The following is an 18,391-nucleotide window of genomic DNA, read 5'->3' as shown; positions in this document are numbered from 1 at the left end:
TTTAAAATTTGACTAAAAAATGACTATTTAATTAAGTCAAATTAAACGTTCGGATCACCTGTTGAATGCTAGAAGAGTTCACAAAAACAAAAACCTTTTACTGGTTGTGATATTTTGAACAGCAACAGTTTAGTTTTTTTCTGAATTTCACCAAACATACCTTTTCATTATGAGTTCAAACAAACTATGTGGGAACTTTCAGACTAGACTGACATGATGATGGATTCAAACTGAACTGTCTAAGGTCTTCAGTCCAGTTCTTATCTGTGTTCTCCTAGAACGTTAAGGTCATCTATTAAAGGAGGGGTCAATCATTTTGAATAAACCTAACCAACAACCTGGTTCTCAGTCTTTCGAACAATTAGTAACAATTGTTTATCACAGAGTAGCGTATCTCTACTTAGAGATGATCTTTGTTTTGGTGAAGCCAACACTTCTAATGATGTGGATCACAGGAAATGAAAACATCCTGATCTCCATGTCTGCTATGGAAAATCTACTCGCTCACAAGAAGTGATTTCACTGTAACAAAGTAAATCTTTACATTAAATTGGTATGGTGATACAAATACAGCTAGATTGCAATCTTAAAATTGTAGGTACTGAACAAAAACTACTTATTTACAGTTCTGTGAGTAAAATTTAGTTTTATAATTTCGACCTCTGCAGTTTTTTGAAAACCCTGGTGAGCAATCAACCCTCCCATTGAAGGAATGGTACAGTCCAAGTATACCTTTATCCCTTTAATACTGCCGATGGCGCTGGCGAGACCTAAATGACACATTCTTTGACATACCATAATTTCTCCACCGTTTATGCGATCAAAATGAATCAACCGTTTTTGATGTGGAGAAATCCGGCTTTGCGCCAATATGCAACACTTTACGTTAGTGTGTCTGTACTAATCTGATATGAAAAGCAGTTTTTCGCTGCATCAGAATTAGCTGATCACGTAGATCACGTAAACAATCCAAGAGTTACGGACGGTCAAAGAGCGTGTGCTATTTTGGTGTTGCCTGCAACATTTCTGGTGTTGGAGGGTTGAACCATACCAAGAAAACAAAGTGTAAATATATGGATTAAGACATCACCATTAACCACAGCTTCAAATTCATCTATAGATTTGATTATCCTCCCACTGTCGATTTTTCAATGTGTGAAACTTAGGCCATTGAAGCAGACTGAATGGCCAAAGGTCAGCTGGCATGGTTTGTTCCGAAGAATTTTCAGAACAATCAGCTAAAAAAAAAATCAATAACGATTTTTTATGTTTTTTTTTTACCATGTTTGCTGGTTATTGCCTGACCTGATGGGCACATGGGTGTCCCAGAGGAGTTTTATTAGAGGAATTAAATTAAAACTTAACTGTTTAACCGAAGAGTTAAATAAACAACTAAGTCTGTAGACAAACAGCATCTTTGTGGAGCAACTATCAGGTCTTCCTGGAGTCAGTGGGGTTGCAGACTTGGATTTTGTGAAGTTCAGGACCTGGATCCATCTATCCTGGTATCTTCCTGCACACCACGTTTGATCTGATTCGCCAACTCTTCATCAGGCTTTACACCACCTGCGAGCCATATATGGCTCTTTTGATGGCCACATCTGGCTCGCAGACAAATCTTTAATTATAAAAAAATGTTTCATTAGACCAGTCCTTCTCTGGCGCGATGCGATGCCAGGGGGGGCGCACAGTAGTAGAGGTGCTTGGAGAAAAAAGATCTGCGCCACTATCAGTTTCCTATTATCTGTTATTTCACAGAGTTGGCACCAGCCTAAAACCTGTGCACTGCCGTCCCTGCAGATGCTCCCGTCTCTGACAAGGAGCTGCAAATGTATATGAAGGAAAAGGGGAGGGGTAGTGGGCTCAGGCAGCAAGGCGCACTGATAAGAACACGCTGCCCGTCACATACCACACACTGCAGTGAGTATTGCTGTACTGACGTCTGCATGTGAGCAGTCTTTCTCACATCTAAAAGAAAATTCAGACCAACCTACGATCACGATTAACGGGTGGAAGTCTCAACCCCCGCATGAAGCTTAAACTCACCACGCATCAACCAGACAAGATCATCAGCAAAACCACCATGCAGCACCAGAAGTCACATTAATGCTATGAAATACTCATTTATTAGCAACAGCATAATGTTGCTAATAAATGAGGCACAGAGACTTAATCTATTTTAAGGTTCTTTATTCTGGTTACTGTAGGCCGTAACCAATGGCGTACAACTTATTAGGGGTGTGCCAAAATATCGATATGGCGATATATCGCGATATTTAGTCCCGCAATAGATTCTCGAGACGTCTTTGTCAAGTATTGCCCTTTTATTTACGTTTAAAGACCCTGTAAAACGTTATATTAACCATCCTTTGGTAAGACAATTCTTCGGAAAGTCCATAGGGGGTGTTCGTTGCGAGATTGGCTGTTGCGGGCGGACGAAGAAAAACACACATTCAAACAAAGATGGCGGGGGGAAAAACAATGAGAAGCGAAGACAGAGCACCGGCAATAAATAAACGGAAAACAAAACAGGAGGTGGAGAACGAGGGATTTCGGTTTTTATTGAATGCATTAGAGCCACGCTTTGACATTCCCTCTCGGAAATACTGAAAAAAGGATCCCTGCGCTGTGCAGCCAGACCAGAGCTATGGTTGAGATGGAAACGGAAAAAAGAGTGGCATCCCTGCCCATAGACCCCCCCTTCTCCTATAAGCAGCGGTGGACGAGTGGCGTCTGCTTAAAGTCTATGTATCTCCAGAAAAACATGAACATTTAGACATACATCACATGCAGCTTTTCCCCAATCGTGTTTTTCACAAAGATGTTTACTTTTGGATGCACTTTAAGTTCTTCGTGTATTTTATCCCTGGTCATTTATTTTGAAAGCAGTTTATGTCTTAAATAACTTAAAGGAAAGTTCCTAGCTACTTGATTTTATTTTTCTGTGGGAATATATTTTTGTTTACACCACATTTGCACTAAATGGTGTCATTTATTTTTAACAGAGACAATATAATTTGTTCACAGAATTAATATCTGATTTACAGCCGTATTTTTTAAATTAAGCAATGGCTATGGTTTTGTTTTTCAAAAGTTAATAACAATGTGCCTGGCAGCTATTTGACTTATTCATTTTTTATCCTGTTTACAGCAATTTTGTACAAAATAATGGCTGCTGTTCATGTTCACTGTTGTTTAAACCAAATTTTACAGATATTTCCAAATGAAAATTGTCATTGTTTGTCAAAGAGAGAGTATTACTGATTTCAGCAATGTTACACAAAAGTATGTTATTCATTACACCAAATAGGACACCAGTTGTTTATTATCATTGTGTTTAAAAAATAAATGGGGAAATATTTTCCAAAAAAACAGTTTTTCAAGTTCTTCTTTCTTAAAGTTTGATATATCGTGAGTTGTTAGAGACGAGATATATCGATTATCACAATATCGCCATATCGTGATAGTATCGCCATCGTGAGCAATGTATCGCAAATCGTATCGTAAGGTACCCAGTGATTCCCAGCCCTACAACTTATCCAGCAACTCCTGAATCTCTCCCACCGACAGAACTCCCCCAACTTTTATTCCCTTCCCCCTCACCAGCCCTCCTATTCCCTTATTGGGCCCACAGCTGAACCCCATTGGTCCAAACTCCCCAACGACAGGCTGAGCGACAGAACTGAGGGCCAACCAGCATCTCTGCTTGATGCGTTCAATGAACTCTGGAACTTAGAACGCAACCCAACAGCCACCCAGTCTAACTCAGTCCTCTACAATTACAATGTTATTGAAAAGAATCCACAGACTAATTGTAGTTTAAAAGTGCTGAAATTACATAAAATGCACACATTCACTTGTATTTTTAGTTTTTAACATTGTCTGGCTCTCACAAAATTACATTGAAAAACATGTGGCGTTTATGGCTCTCTCAGCCAAAAAGGTTCCCGACCCCTGCTATACACAAAAGGTCACTTCCATTAAGTGGGAACAGGAAAAACAGTCAGGTTGGCGCCACCAGATGACCACGACCATTGATCTCCAACTTAATTTACGTCTATCAGAAATGTTGCACAAAAAAGTTGCTAAAAGAGTTGTAAGACTTTTGACAAATGTAAACAGGATTTAATGAACGAATGCCCAACAAAGCGACGCCTTTACCAGGATTACCGACAGCTCATCTCAACTGTTGAAGACAATTCTACCATGAAGAACGTTCAAATCCCTTAAAAGGTCCAATTCTGCAGCCACACACACTATCGGGAGGAGGTACAAACAGTCTCTTCAGCAGCAGTGCCTCTAAAACTAAGTTAAAAGCATCAAATGAGCCAATATTACTGAAACTGATTGACCATTTGTTTGGGGTCTACACATTTTTGCCTGTGCATCAGAAGGTGCTGTAGCAACTCAACCAAAGCAGCTGCTTTCTGCTTAGAATTCCCTTCAGGCAGCGGTAACACAGTTAACTCTGTCACATCTTTGTGAGCTGCTAAAGCATTTCATTTCCCTCAAAGAAACCCTGAAAGCCGGCATCTAAACACCGTTTACACCGACCTGATCACCAACAATCCACAAAATATTAAACCAGAAGCAAAAGAAGAGCCGGCTGAATTTCAGAGGTTTATCTCAGACCAGCTTTAGTAGTGCTGGTGTGAAATGAGATAGTGGTACAGTGGTCGGACAAACACCAGGCATCAGGAACAGGAGCTGGAACCCCGACAATAGCAGTTCATGAAGTTGTAAGTCATCTATACCTCCTCAGACAGTTTCTGCAAGCGCCAAGAACAGACGTCTGGACATCTCATCTGACATGTAGTTACACATTAAGAGTTTAAGCAATCGGCATGTACACCCCCTCACTCAAACTTACTGGAAAAAAGGCTTATCACTGTTTGCTAAAGCTTGATCAGAAAGAAACACCAAACCCAGTGAACTAACAGCTAAAAATCCCTTCAGTTTACATTTCAAAGTAAAAGAAATTAAGCTTAAACATTTCAGACGCAAGCCCTTAAAGCTTCAGATTCCAAAAACAACTGATATATGTTCCTTATATATGGTTCTGTTGAAGAGGAAAAACCTGCTTCACTGTTACTGTTATTTACCCTGAAAGGTCCTGCCTCGTCACCGAACACACAGACTGACCTATCTAGTTGCTTTTTTTCCTAAATAAAACCTCTTTCAGACTCTGATAAACATTTTTACTAAGTTCTTCTGCAACAAAAACAACTGCAGTCTAGTCCAGAACCTGTCCAAAACGCTGTGGTTTCCAACCACTGCACCAAAACATTTTCATTAACATTTTATTATTTATGACAGGAAAAACATGAGTTAAGATGCATAAAACATGCATTTATAAATGAAATAAAACAGAAATCTCTGACCCAGAAATGTTTGTAAACAGAAAGTAGACCTTTGATTATAGCCTAAATTATTTGTCCAGATCTTCCAAAATTGTGTCTATTCTGACTACAACAAAACCTGTCATTTGATCCGGACTCTGAGGTCATAGAAAGTAGGGGTGCAACGGATCACGGATGATCTGTGATCCATACGGATCACTAGACACGGTTTACCGCGAATCCCCCTTGTGCGCACCTCGCACGTGCATCATTCAAATCAATTGTCCGTTCACATTAAACGCAATTCGTGCATCAAACTCGTGTACACCGTCTTTGTTTTAACAAGCTTCAAATCTATGTTTTGAAGCTTTAAAAAAATAATAACCGTAGATTTTTTTCTCCCATTTTACTGATATGAAAAATTATCTTAACAGGGACTCTAAACCCTTGACACGATCCAAACATTGAGTCTGGTGATCTGCTCCACCCTTAATAGAAAGTCTTCAATACATGACAAACCAAACCAAAAGGGCGCCGTCAAAACTTCAATGCCAGCAGAACCTGACCATGTGGAGTAAGGCTGCCCAAAGCTGATCCCGGAGCTCTACCCCCTGACTGCGTCACAGCTGCCATACACTATGCTCTGCTGTTCAGGCGTCTCCTCATTCTGACTGAACACATCTGATCCAGGTAATCAGCGGCCGGACGTGCACGGAGACAACAGAGAGGGTGGAAGATCTTAAGGACCAGGGTTGGGCGGTCCTGATATGGAAGACGGTTGTTTGGCAAATACTCCAGAAAACTGGAAAAACGTCGATGATTGCTGCACCAACAGAGCAACGTCTTTGGGTGGAGACAGCATGAAAGGGGTGGACCCCTCCCTCGTAGGAAAAATGAGACCTGATGCATTAGTGGATGCAGTTTTAATGCAGAGATCAGATTCTGCAACCACAGATCATCCTGGACCTCCACAGTCCAGAAAATAAATGAACTGAACATCCTCAGAGATGGCAATGTTTGCCTCGGAGTGAAGATTTGTTAGAGACCAGCTCCAGAATCTGAATGTGAAGATGATGGGATGGCCCGCCGGTGGTCCGGATCACAACAACACTGAACACCTGTTTGGATGTGCTGTTTGTGTCAGAACGACCACCACCAACGCACCGCCAAACTACAGAAAAGACGGGGACAATCCCACACTGCTGACACTACAGCTTGTTGAATAGAACCCTTTAACAGTTTCTTCAAATGTCAATCATTCATTTCACCAACCAGGAGTCAATGGCGGAACGGAGCGGAGATTTGGCAACTGTTTTGGGCCAAATCCTTACAAGTGAGAACAAATAGCTTTTTAAAGACCAGCTGATGGGGGAAGACAATGGGTTTGGGTGTTTTTAACATCTTCTTGTGGCATTTGTTGGCCGATTGTTTGCTGATGGAGAACATATATTAAGAAAAATATGTTTTATATTGCATTTCTGGGTATTTATTGGAATTGGTGTGAATCAGGAGCTGATTAAAAAAAAATTCTGTTCAAAAAAGCTCATAGTTGTGATGTAGAAACTACAATCGTCGGGCCACAAGCTCCGTGCTCCGCTCCATTCTCCACACTCATCCCAGATCCAGGTACGTCGTCCACCTGTGATGTTAGGTTGGGGTTATGAGGGGCAGTAAGCTAGTGGGAGAGTGAGTAAACTAGATAGATAATGGGAAGAGGAGGCAGGCTCCACGCAAACACAACTGAGAGGTGAGTTTAAATCCTGCTGCGCTGAAGAAACTATGTACTACAAAACAATACAGGATTTTTTATTAAGGCTAAAAAAAAAAGGAATAATCATACTTAAAAGACCACTGGAAAGCGCTTTTAAAAAAGATCAAAAGATGATCAGACTGGGTATTTAGAGATTTTTCAACAAGAAGCATCATTACTCCAAGAAAATTGAAACACAATGCCATAAACTTTTTCTAAAATATACGTTTTCACACTACATTTGTAAAAGCAGAAGTGGTGTTTGTTTGATGGAAGCAAAGACTCAAAAACAGACAAAACTTGATTTAAATAACTTTGGTCTGTGAATGCAGCACACAACAGGCCTGTTACTGTGGCTGCTGCAGCCAAGGACCCTGCTGGGTTCCACCACTGAATGTGACAGCTTCTGGAGCCATTTCAACCCAATCCTGAGCCCAAACTGAAGTCTAAAGTCTGGAAAAGCCCGTTCTTTATCACTGCCAGAAGTCCAGCTGGCACAAAGATGGTAGTCCAGACAACTGACAGCTCAGTTACAAACAAAAAGACCTCTTTTAGATCAAGACAGCATCTAAGCAAACACGTTGGGGGTTAAACACGTGCAGCCATCTGTACATAAAAGGGAACATCATTTTCGTTTCATTAAAAAAATTCCGAGTTCAGTAGGATGACCTGCCACAGCGTGCTAGCTTACATGCTAATGTTAGCTAGCAAGGTGAACACACGACTAGCGACAGAATTTGCTTTGACAACAAACGCCACACATGACAACCAGCTGGATGACCGAGAAACACCCACACAGACCACGCTGGGCCACGGCACTCAGAAACCGGTGGGGACCGGCGGCTCGCCAGTGGCCAGCTAGCTAGCTTAGCTAGCCGCAGCCATGCCTCTCTCTCGGGGAACACGTGGAGTGAACACGTGATGTCTCATAACAAATCTGCTCATTTTTAGCGATTAAACGAGCAGATGTTTCGTGTTAGGTCGCGATTTGAAGTCATGCCAGAAGTAGTGGGAAGCTGGCGTGTTGTTAAGACTGCAAAACAACGTGGTCGCATTTAAGCTAAACTAGCTAAAGGGCTTCGCGTCTGACTAGGCCAAAGGGGACTGTCTGCTTTGTTAGCTGGTTCAGCTGCTAACCAGGCTGCCAGGGTCGAACTTTTTTCTTTTTTTTAACGAACTGATGCAATGTGTGACATGGGCGGGTGTCTCTTCGTGTCTGACGTGGCTGTAAGCAGCATCTTTGAGCTAAAAAGGCCCACCTGAAAGTGGAACTTGGGTAAACAGCATTAAACTAGCGGTTTAAATATTTGGTAAGCAGAGAGAGGGAGTGTGACTGTGAGCAGCAGGAGTCTAGAGGTGATGAAGCAACTTCAGCTGCAGCCTGATCAAACTCCAGATAAAAACCCTGACTTTGGAAGTAAAAAAAGAGAGGGGGGAGGAACGTTTGCACCAAACATGGAGCATCCAATGGCCTGAGGGACATATAAAAGATTGACTTTAGCCCAGAAAATCAGCAGCATTTACAAATGAGGTGGGACCAGATAATCACTCCAAAATAGTTTAACAGTTCAAAATAAAGATATTTGAATTTGAATGTTTAAAAGTTCGGGGTTTTTTTTGTTGACTTAAAAAGCCCCGCAGATCGTCAGGGTGTGACCACACCTGAGCACACACGCACACACACACACGCAACTCTGACAGCCGCCTGATCCGCATGGAGGGGGGTACGTACCGAGCGCTGCCTGTCCGTTCACGCTGACCACCGTCACCGCCGTCACTTTCCGGGTCCACGGGTTCACCTTGGGCGGGGGAGCCTCCGTGAACTCCTTCTTGTCGCTTTCTTTGCCCCCTTCGTCGCTCGTTTGCTCGTCGCTGTCACCGCCGCCTTTGCTCTGCTCTACCGCCTGTTTGGAGGTCTGCTCCCCCGCGCCGCCGCCGCCGGTGGTGGTGGTTCCTCCCTGCCCAGGGCTGCAGTCGGTGACAGCCGCCTGCCGCTTCGTCCCGTCGCACCGGCCGCCCTCCTTCTTCTCCGGCTCACTGCGAATCACTTTACCGTGCCCCTCGGCTTTGGCAAGCGGGTTGCCGGGCAGGAGAGTCTCCACCTGAGTGGCCATTTCCCACCACCGTCTTTCTTCCCCCCTTCAGGATTACAAGTCCTCCCCCCGCCGGCCCTAATGTGGCTTCAATTCAGGGAAAAATGTCGAGCTGAACCGCGGAGTCTACCGCTCCTCTGTGGCTCCCAGACCGCAGGAGCTCGAGCCTAAGCCGCGGAAGAGTCGGCACCGAGTTAAAACATATAAAAACACAGAAACAACCGCTCAGGATTAAACCTTATCTTCAGCACTAGCAGCAATATGGATGATCCCCCACCACGCGATAGAGTGGCGCGCGCACGTACGTTTGAAGGGGGAGTAGCCACGCAAGCGCGGGGACGCGCATTGGCGGTCAGAACGTGATGGTGCCTTCAGGTGTTGCTCGTTTTTCATACCACCGATAAGAAAAATCCTTTTTTAGGTTTTTAAATTGTGTGTTTTTTATCATAAGAGTTTTTATTTATTTTTAAACCCACCAATTCCACCAAGAATAACACTGAAAACAAATGACAAAAGTAACAGACCAGTCATACATAAATAAACAAACAAACAAATAATTAACAATCCTGCTGGGGGCTTTGACTATATTACCCTAACCCAATTAATCAAGCCTTCACCAAATCCGGTGTAGCATTTTTTTTATATTTGAAGAAATGTTATGAGAAAATAATAAGCTTAAACTTGCTTTTCTGCGTATTTCTTCATTATAATTTGTGGAAAATCAGGAGCAGACAAAGAATGCAGTTGGGAAAAGCTTGTAGCTGTGACATAGTTGCTACAATCTGCAGGCCACAAGCTCCCTGCTCCGCTTCATTCCGATGCATCTACTTGCAGACAATTAGATCCATGTACGTCTTTGTTTTCCTCATCTGGGCTGGGATCTGAATCACAGCTGGATATGTCTGATATTGCTGTCCTTTTTTTGTTGCATCTGTAAGGTTAGGTTGGGGTTGTGAGGGGTGTAAGATAGCAGGAGAGAGTAAACAAAGGGATGATGGGAAGTGTTGGCAGGCTTACCAACACCAACAATCCTGCCCATAATTTAGAGGTAAATTTCAAATGAACTCCTGCTACTCTGCAGAACCTTTGTCCTAGAAAACCACTCAGATATTTTGATTTGGACTAAAAAAATTCCATAATCATAGTTAAAAGACTACTGGGAACAACAGACCAAAAGATGACTGGAGAGGGACTTCAAAGGATTAAGGTAAATGTTATGTGTTATATTTTTAATTTATTGTTGCGAACAGTTTCTTAAAGTGAGTGGTTGTATATTTTCTGTACAAAAACTAAGTCAATAAATGAAGTAAACAATTTGATAAAAATCTAGTGTTTAAAATAAAGTTCTAAATAGAGAAAATGCCTGTCAGTAAATAATTTGTGAAAATCTTTGAGAGAAAAAAACAATTGAAAACTTTTCATCATGTTGAACCACAAAAATATATTTCTGATAATTCAAAAAAAACAATGTTCAAATCTAAGTTTAAAATATGTGTTGTGTATCATAATCTTTTCATAGTTTTATGAAAGAAGACATTTTTTGTTTTAGATGAATTTACATACAAAAAGTGTTGTGATCACAATATTCTGTACTTGTTCACACACAAAATTGACTATTCCAAGAGGAATACAATTAAAATGTGAGAAAATACTGTGTGAGAGTTTTTTTATTCACTTTCTTTCATCGTCGCAACTGAGAACCTGAAACTTGTTTCTGCCCGGCGTCTAAAATTCCCGATTCCATTAAATGTACCACTTAGACCCCCCCACTTCTAAGTTGACGCGCATGTTTCGGTGAAATACAGTCTGACAAACTACAGTAACAGTCGTTGCTCACAATTTCCTTCAGTTTGTGATTTAAAATAAAAAAGAAACTCCGCTGAGAAGAGGGACTCAACCTTTCTGCACGTGTCCAAGAAAAAGGAGCACGTGCGTACTCACGCGCCTGTTCCAGATTGTGAGAAAAAAAACCTACACCCACCTTTTCTGTGTGTGTTTTTTTATATGAACCCTGTGCCTGTGCTGGGGAAGTCCTTCATTTTACTTTCTCTGCTTTCAGACACGTTTGGTTTCTTCCTTTCCACCCATTTATGTATACATGAAGTGTGGTAAATGCAAGTCCTGAAGGACGCTGTCAGCCAGGAACACGTGGTTTCTCTTGGTGTGTTGGAAATGCTATAGATTATGTGAAAGGTTTAGCACTTGTTGTGCGCGAATGACAGGATGTGAACAGGCGTGCAGCAGGAATGTGTTGCAGGAGAATAACTTTAAAACTGAATGAGATCTAAAAGCTTCAAAGTGTCACTAAGATGTTCCTTTAAAGAACACTTTCACCAGATTTTCCTTTCAAAAATACTAAAAAAAATCTTCCAAAATGTCCCCCACTAACAGGGAACTTGCAGTTTATTGAGTAGCACAGTTTACATCCAATAATAAAAGTGAAATCATTGGCTGCATTTCAAAGCATAAGGAAACCCTCGAGTCTCTGCGAGAAAGAACAAATGTCTTCTCTCACCGCGGAGAGTTAGACAAGACAGGACCGGCCTCCTGTGTCTGATTGCAGCAACGCCTCTGGCTGCTTCAGTCACATGACACTCAGTAAGTTGGTGCAACAATTGCATCTTATATTCCAGCCGATGCAGAAATGACTCCAGTGTGTTAAACTTTAGAACGTTAAACCAGAACCTCAAAATGATTCAATTTATGCAAGACTTTTCCATTAAGCTGGAATACCTGACTAGACGTTTTCATCAATTTGCCCCACTGCTTGGCAGAAGTTTGTTTATTCCCGGTGCTTGCTAAACTCTCCATGACATCACGGCTCAACACAGCAGAAGCAGTTCCAACATTCAGGAGTCAGCAGGCCTCTGAACAATCACTCCACACATGGGAAAGGGTCTCTATATCACTTATCGTCCTCAGCAGTCATTCACACGTTTACTCATGTGAAATTTGGTTCCCACATGACTGCTGACTAACTCACACGTAACCTCCTGCAACTCCCCCTATCCAAGTTATTAAATACTTTGCATTTTTCCACTAAACCAGTCAGTCTGCTCACACAAGGACCGCTTTTAATATGAAACGAACCCAAAAAAGGGTTGCTCAGTTATGCACAAATGGACCAAAATGCCGCTTTGGGGTTGTTTTTTTGTGAGTATTGAACATTATAACAAAGTTAGAGCTCAAAAATGTGATCTTGCATGGTGTAGGCCCTTTAAAGGCCATTAGACTCAGTCTGGATGTTGTTCCGGACATCCGGTTCATTACAAAATTTAATCTGAGCTAGGAAATATGACAATAAATTCAACTCTGTCAAAAATGAAACAGATCTACTGCAAATTTGTTCAGAATGTAACCAAATGAACAATGATAAACCTATTTGTTGCTATCTTTAGTGGTTATAGAAATGTCATTAATGTATGTAGTGTGTGTGCTTGAAGTGGAAGCCTTTTAACTGCAGAAGTGTGGCTTTGATGTGGAGATTTGCTGCTTGACTCAAGTTTTGTTTTCCACAAAGCTACGAGAGTTTGCCGTTTTTCTGAATGAAACTCCTCCTTATCCCGAGAAGTGGACAAACACGTCTGAATGTCTGATGGCTGAGGTGTTATCGTTGGCTTTTTGTTAAGCTGCGGCACCGTCACACACCCTCTGACCGCTAAATCTCTTGACACACATACCCCAAAGTGTGTGCGTTCACAATCACAGTCCCCTGTAGGTGAGGACATGATTACAGAGACACACGCCCTGCTGAGGCCCCACACTGTAAACAGACTCAAATGTTGTTCAGCGGCAGCAGCCCATTCACCGTGTCTGGTGAGGCTGGTGAAATGTAAAGCTCTCTGGCATTGTCCAGCACAGCGGTGCTTTTTAGCAAGGCGATCGCCAGTGAAACGGCAACGAGCCACCGGGATGAAAACACGGATCAGCAGCTGGTCAGCAAATCACAGCTGAAAGCCTTTAAATGGTGGATTTGCCTTGTAAGCAAGATGAGTCTGGGGGGCTTTTGTGCAGCCGATTTGTGGAGTCAGAGTGAGATTTTCAGAACTATTTAAAGCGGTCCAGCTAATGGTTTCTCACTGTTTTCTGACCTTTAATTTAACTTTGACTCAAACTGCCAAAATGACAAAAACTCTTTTTTTTTCCAGACACAACGTTATGAATAGAAACAAATATAAAACAGGAAATTATCCAAAAAATGAACATTCAGGATCGTCTTAATAGCTGATTTTTTTTATTAGTCATTGAGTTATAATTAAAAAAAAAACTTTGATGTTTCAGAATTTCATTAGATGCAGAGTTTATCTCTGTTTCTTTGAGTCAGGGGAGGGGGTCTTTCCTGGACTAAATAACCAGCCTGTTCCTTTGTGATTCAAAGTCAAGTGGATTTACATTTATTTTGAAAATCACAATCGCAAAGTCTGGAGAAAAGCACGAGACATGATCCCATGTTTCAGCCCTGATATCTGCAGTAGTTCTTCATGATTGATTTCTTCAGCTGTCTAATGCTCCATGCAGCAAACATGCTTGGATTTGCACATATTTTGCACTAAACAGACACGTTTGTATTATATTTTGTTAAATTGTTATTTGATTTTTACGCTGAGATTGAGAGTGCTTCAATTTTTTTGTAGACACTGACAATAAAGGGAAATCTATCCATCTATCCATCCATCTATCCATCCATCCATCTTTCCATCCGTCCCTCCGTCCATCCATGCATCCGTCCATCCATCCATCTAACCATCTATCCGTCCGTCCATCCATCCATCCATCTATCCATCCATCCATCCATCCATCTAACCATCCATCCGTCCCTCCGTCCATCCATGCATCCATCCATCCATCTAACCATCTATCCGTCCGTCCATCCATCCATCCATCTATCCATCCATCCATCCATCCATCTAACCATCCATCCGTCCCTCCGTCCATCCATCCATCCATCCATCCATCCATCCGTCCATCCATCCATCCATCCATCCATCCATCCATCCATCTTTCCATCCGTCCCTCCGTCCATCCATGCATCCGTCCATCCATCCATCTAACCATCTATCCGTCCGTCCATCCATCCATCCATCTATCCATCCATCCATCCATCCATCTAACCATCCATCCGTCCCTCCGTCCATCCATGCATCCATCCATCCATCTAACCATCTATCCGTCCGTCCATCCATCCATCCATCTATCCATCCATCCATCCATCCATCTAACCATCCATCCGTCCCTCCGTCCATCCATGCATCCATCCATCCATCTAACCATCTATCCGTCCGTCCATCCATCCATCCATCTATCCATCCATCCATCCATCCATCTAACCATCCATCCGTCCCTCCGTCCATCCATCCATCCATCCATCCATCCATCCGTCCATCCATCCATCCATCCATCCATCCATCCATCCATCTTTCCATCCGTCCCTCCGTCCATCCATGCATCCGTCCATCCATCCATCTAACCATCTATCCGTCCGTCCATCCATCCATCCATCTATCCATCCATCCATCCATCCATCTAACCATCCATCCGTCCCTCCGTCCATCCATCCATCCATCCATCCATCCATCCATCCGTCCATCCATCCATCCATCCATCCATCCATCCATCTTTCCATCCGTCCCTCCGTCCATCCATGCATCCGTCCATCCATCCATCTAACCATCTATCCGTCCATCCATCCATCCATCCATCCATCCATCCATCCATCCATCTAACCATCCATCCGTCCCTCCGTCCATCCATCCATCCATCCATCCATCCATCCATCCATCCATCCATCCATCCATCCATCCATCCATCCATCCATCCATCCATCCATCCATCCATCTAACCATCTATCCGTCCGTCCATCCATCCATCCATCTTTCCATCCATCCATCCATCCGTCCATCCATCCATCCATCCATCCATCTAACCATCTATCCGTCCGTCCATCCATCCATCCATCCATCTTTCCATCCATCCATCCATCCGTCCATCCATCCATCCATCCATCCATCCGTCCATCCATCCATCCATCCATCCATCCATCCATCCATCCGTCCGTCCATCCATCCATCCATCCATCCATCTTTCCATCCATCCATCCATCCATCCATCTTTCCATCCATCCGTCCCTCCGTCCATTTTTGTTTAGTATTTCATTTTCATTTCTTTAAAAGTGTCCAAATCATCTTTTTAAAAAATTTTCTTGGCTCAGACTTAATTAAAGTGCCAAAAAGATGTCTTTTGACTTATTTATTGTTATTATTTGAAGTAATAAAAACATGCCTTGTAGAAATCAGTTAAAAGGTGTCTAATAAAAACTTTCCTGTCAGAGTCACAATACTTATTCTTTTAAATCTTTAATAAGTCACTTCTAAAGTTCCCGTCCTTCAATATTAATCAAAGTAAAAGGATCTATGCTGTTTGTCCTTTAGTTAATTGAAATATTACAGCATTTAAAGTGTCAATCAAAGGTTTCTACAGTCTGTTTGCTGCTGATTGGACTGCAGGAAACCCCAGAACAATGAGAACCTTCAAAGAGCCCCACAGTTCCAGCAACATGCACTATCATGCCAAGTATTTGCACGTTTGAGGCAATAGGTGTCCTGAACCATCACACACACACACACACACACGCACACACACACACAGAAAACTGTGTACTAAGATTGCTTACAGTGACGTGAGACACAATGAAGGTGTGATTAACTCCTGTCTCTGAATGAGAGCCACTGTTTCTGAACATGCGTGAGGCTGCAGTTCATTTACATCTGTTTGCTAAAGCAGGCGCTGAATGAGTGAATTGACTCTATTGTTCGATGCTTTACAACACCATCAGAATGCCAGAGTGCTTCACAGCAATGAAAACATTAATGAAAATCCAGTAAAATGATCAAGAAAATCAAATTAAGCAACATAATCAGAGCAGCAAGGAGTGAAATTCACAAGATACACACTAATAAGTGAACACAAATAAAAAAGAATTCCACTAACTACTGACTTTAAAAGGCAGTCTAAAGAAGTTTGTTGTTTTTTTTACTAAAAATTGCTCAGGTTGTCATCTTTGGTGGAGACGGTTCAAGGTTTTTAGAGTAAGAGGCTACTCAGGATAAAAGGAGGGCTAATAAAGAAGCCGAATTTAGCTCAAACATTTGCAAACATTTGATGTTTTATTCATCAAACAGTTACAAGTGTTAGTTCTGGACCTATGCACACACTGATTAGTTACTCTGCTGTATTGAAAATGTTGTTCTTCATCGGCCTGTGGACAACTCAGATTATAACAATTCAAAGTTCTGTGTTTTGAAATGGGGTTTTTGGTGTTTTAACACGTTCTTCTGGAATATTTCTGATGATGGAGGACATTTATTAAGAAAATTAAGCTTTCAATTCAGTTTCAGAGTATTTCTTTATTCAAATTGTTGTGAATTAGAAGCAGATGAAATTTTTTTTAAAAGATTACATTTGTGACGTAGAAAAAACGCTGGGTGGGCCATAAGCTCTCTGCTCTGCTCCATTCTGATGAATCCGTTCGCAGACAAACAGATCCATGTGGATCCATCTTTGTTTCCTCGTCTGAGCTGGTCTCTTGCTCAAAAATGCACGGCTCCAACGATACTTGCCGTTTTTGTTGAACTGGAAATGTCAGGTAGGGGGTGTGAGGGGCTGTACGTTAGAGGGGAGAGCGTAACAGATAGCTCAGTTACAGGTAACGGGAAGGGGGGTGGGGTTGCTTACTGCCAACAATTCTGCCCACAACTCATAAACTACATCATTTTTTTTGTTTGTTTTTAATTTTGGCTAAAAATGGCGTAATCATATTTCATATAATCATATACGTTTACATTTTATTAAAAGAAGATTGGAATGGGACTGTAATTGTGCTATCCTAGGCACTTTAACGTTGGGAGTTGGGTCATCTAGACCAGTGTTTTTCAACCTTTTTTGAGCCACGGCACACTTTAACCTTGACAAAAATCCCGCGGCACACCAGCATCAAAAAAAAAATAAAGCAGAAATTCATGGTCTGTATTGATCGACAGCACCCCCCCCCACCCCCCACCCCCCACCCCCGGCCGCAATCTCACTTGGATTTTTGTGATAATTGTGGCAGAAAAAGCAGGAAGTTGCGGATGTTTTTTCTATGAGATGAAATAAAAGTTAAATTAGAAAATTTAGAGACTGTTTGTTGTGGTTTCATGGGAGATGTAGTGTGAAAAGGGCAGAAAAAGGGCAGAAAGACTCCCGTCTCTGAGCTTCATTGTTTTGTTCACTTGTTCCACGGTCTGGTACCGGATTATGTGGAAAGCTACACCGCTAAAGACGAGCTTTAGCTGGTATTTTTGTTAGAACTGAGCGACTTTATCAGCAGAATTAAGAACAAGGAAGTGAAAACTTTAAGCACTTCTGATTGGTCAGACTGATGACATGTGATTAAGCCTCCAAGAATGATTGGCGGAGACAGGTAAAGGGGCGGGGACTGCAGGTAAATCGCAGTACCGTCATAATTATCAAAATGTCTTTAATAGAATTAAATAAACATAAAGAAAAAGTAATTTTAAGATCTTTTATATTCCTAATTACTCAGTGTTTTATCAGGGCCTGTTTGGATGAACAAAGAGCTGAAATCCTGGAGATGGGAAATCTTAGTGCAGTTAATGAGGGCAATTTCCCACGGCACACTTGACCATCTCCCACGGCACACTAGTGTGCCGCGGCACACTGGTTGAAAAACACTGATCTAGACCCACTAGACAGTGCTCTGAACCTTTTTTCTTCAATGATTTGTGATCTTCACTGGTGTCCATGGATTACATGAAATCTTTCCACCTTTATCCACCTTTGTCATGGTAGGGAGAACACGTCAATGTAAGGGGGGGGTCATCTAAGATAGCACAAGGGGTGTTCATGAATTTAACGACAAGGCAGCCGCTTCGTGCAGCTCTTTGTCTCCATCTAGTGGCAGCCAAATGCCACTGCAGTTTGTCAGAGGGACCCTGGTCTAAAGGATTCTTTTCTGGAGCCCCTGTAAAAACGACGGAACGGTTTAAGGCTACGTTCACACTGCAGGGCTTAATGCTCAATTCGGATTTTTTGAAAAAATCCGAATTGTTTGCTAGACCGTTCACATTTCCAAGTAAATCCGAACTTTTGTGATCTCCAGTGTGACCGTGACACGACCCAAACGAAAACCGCATGATGCGCAGAAGCCAGAA

The 18,391-nt window shown here is 42.2% G+C and overlaps 1 protein-coding gene across 2 annotated transcripts in view; it reads right to left on the bottom strand.

Moving 5' to 3' along the window:
- The window catches only part of larp1 (La ribonucleoprotein domain family member 1), a 48,560-nt gene extending 39,077 nt beyond the window's left edge, over positions 1–9,483 (bottom strand). For both annotated transcript variants that reach the window (XM_023962691.1, XM_023962692.1), the window contains exon 1: positions 8,822–9,483. In XM_023962691.1, coding sequence (XP_023818459.1) covers positions 8,822–9,203 — 382 coding nt within the window. In that variant the 5' untranslated portion in view covers positions 9,204–9,483. The remainder of the gene's footprint in view (positions 1–8,821) is intronic.
- Between the last annotated feature and the right edge of the window lie 8,908 nt (positions 9,484–18,391).

Source organism: Oryzias latipes, chromosome 14 (assembly GCF_002234675.1).
Source record: "Oryzias latipes chromosome 14, ASM223467v1".
Classification (NCBI taxonomy): domain Eukaryota; kingdom Metazoa; phylum Chordata; class Actinopteri; order Beloniformes; family Adrianichthyidae; genus Oryzias; species Oryzias latipes.
The sequence above is the reverse complement of the archived record's forward strand: the minus strand, read 5'-3'. Positions and strand labels throughout refer to the sequence as shown.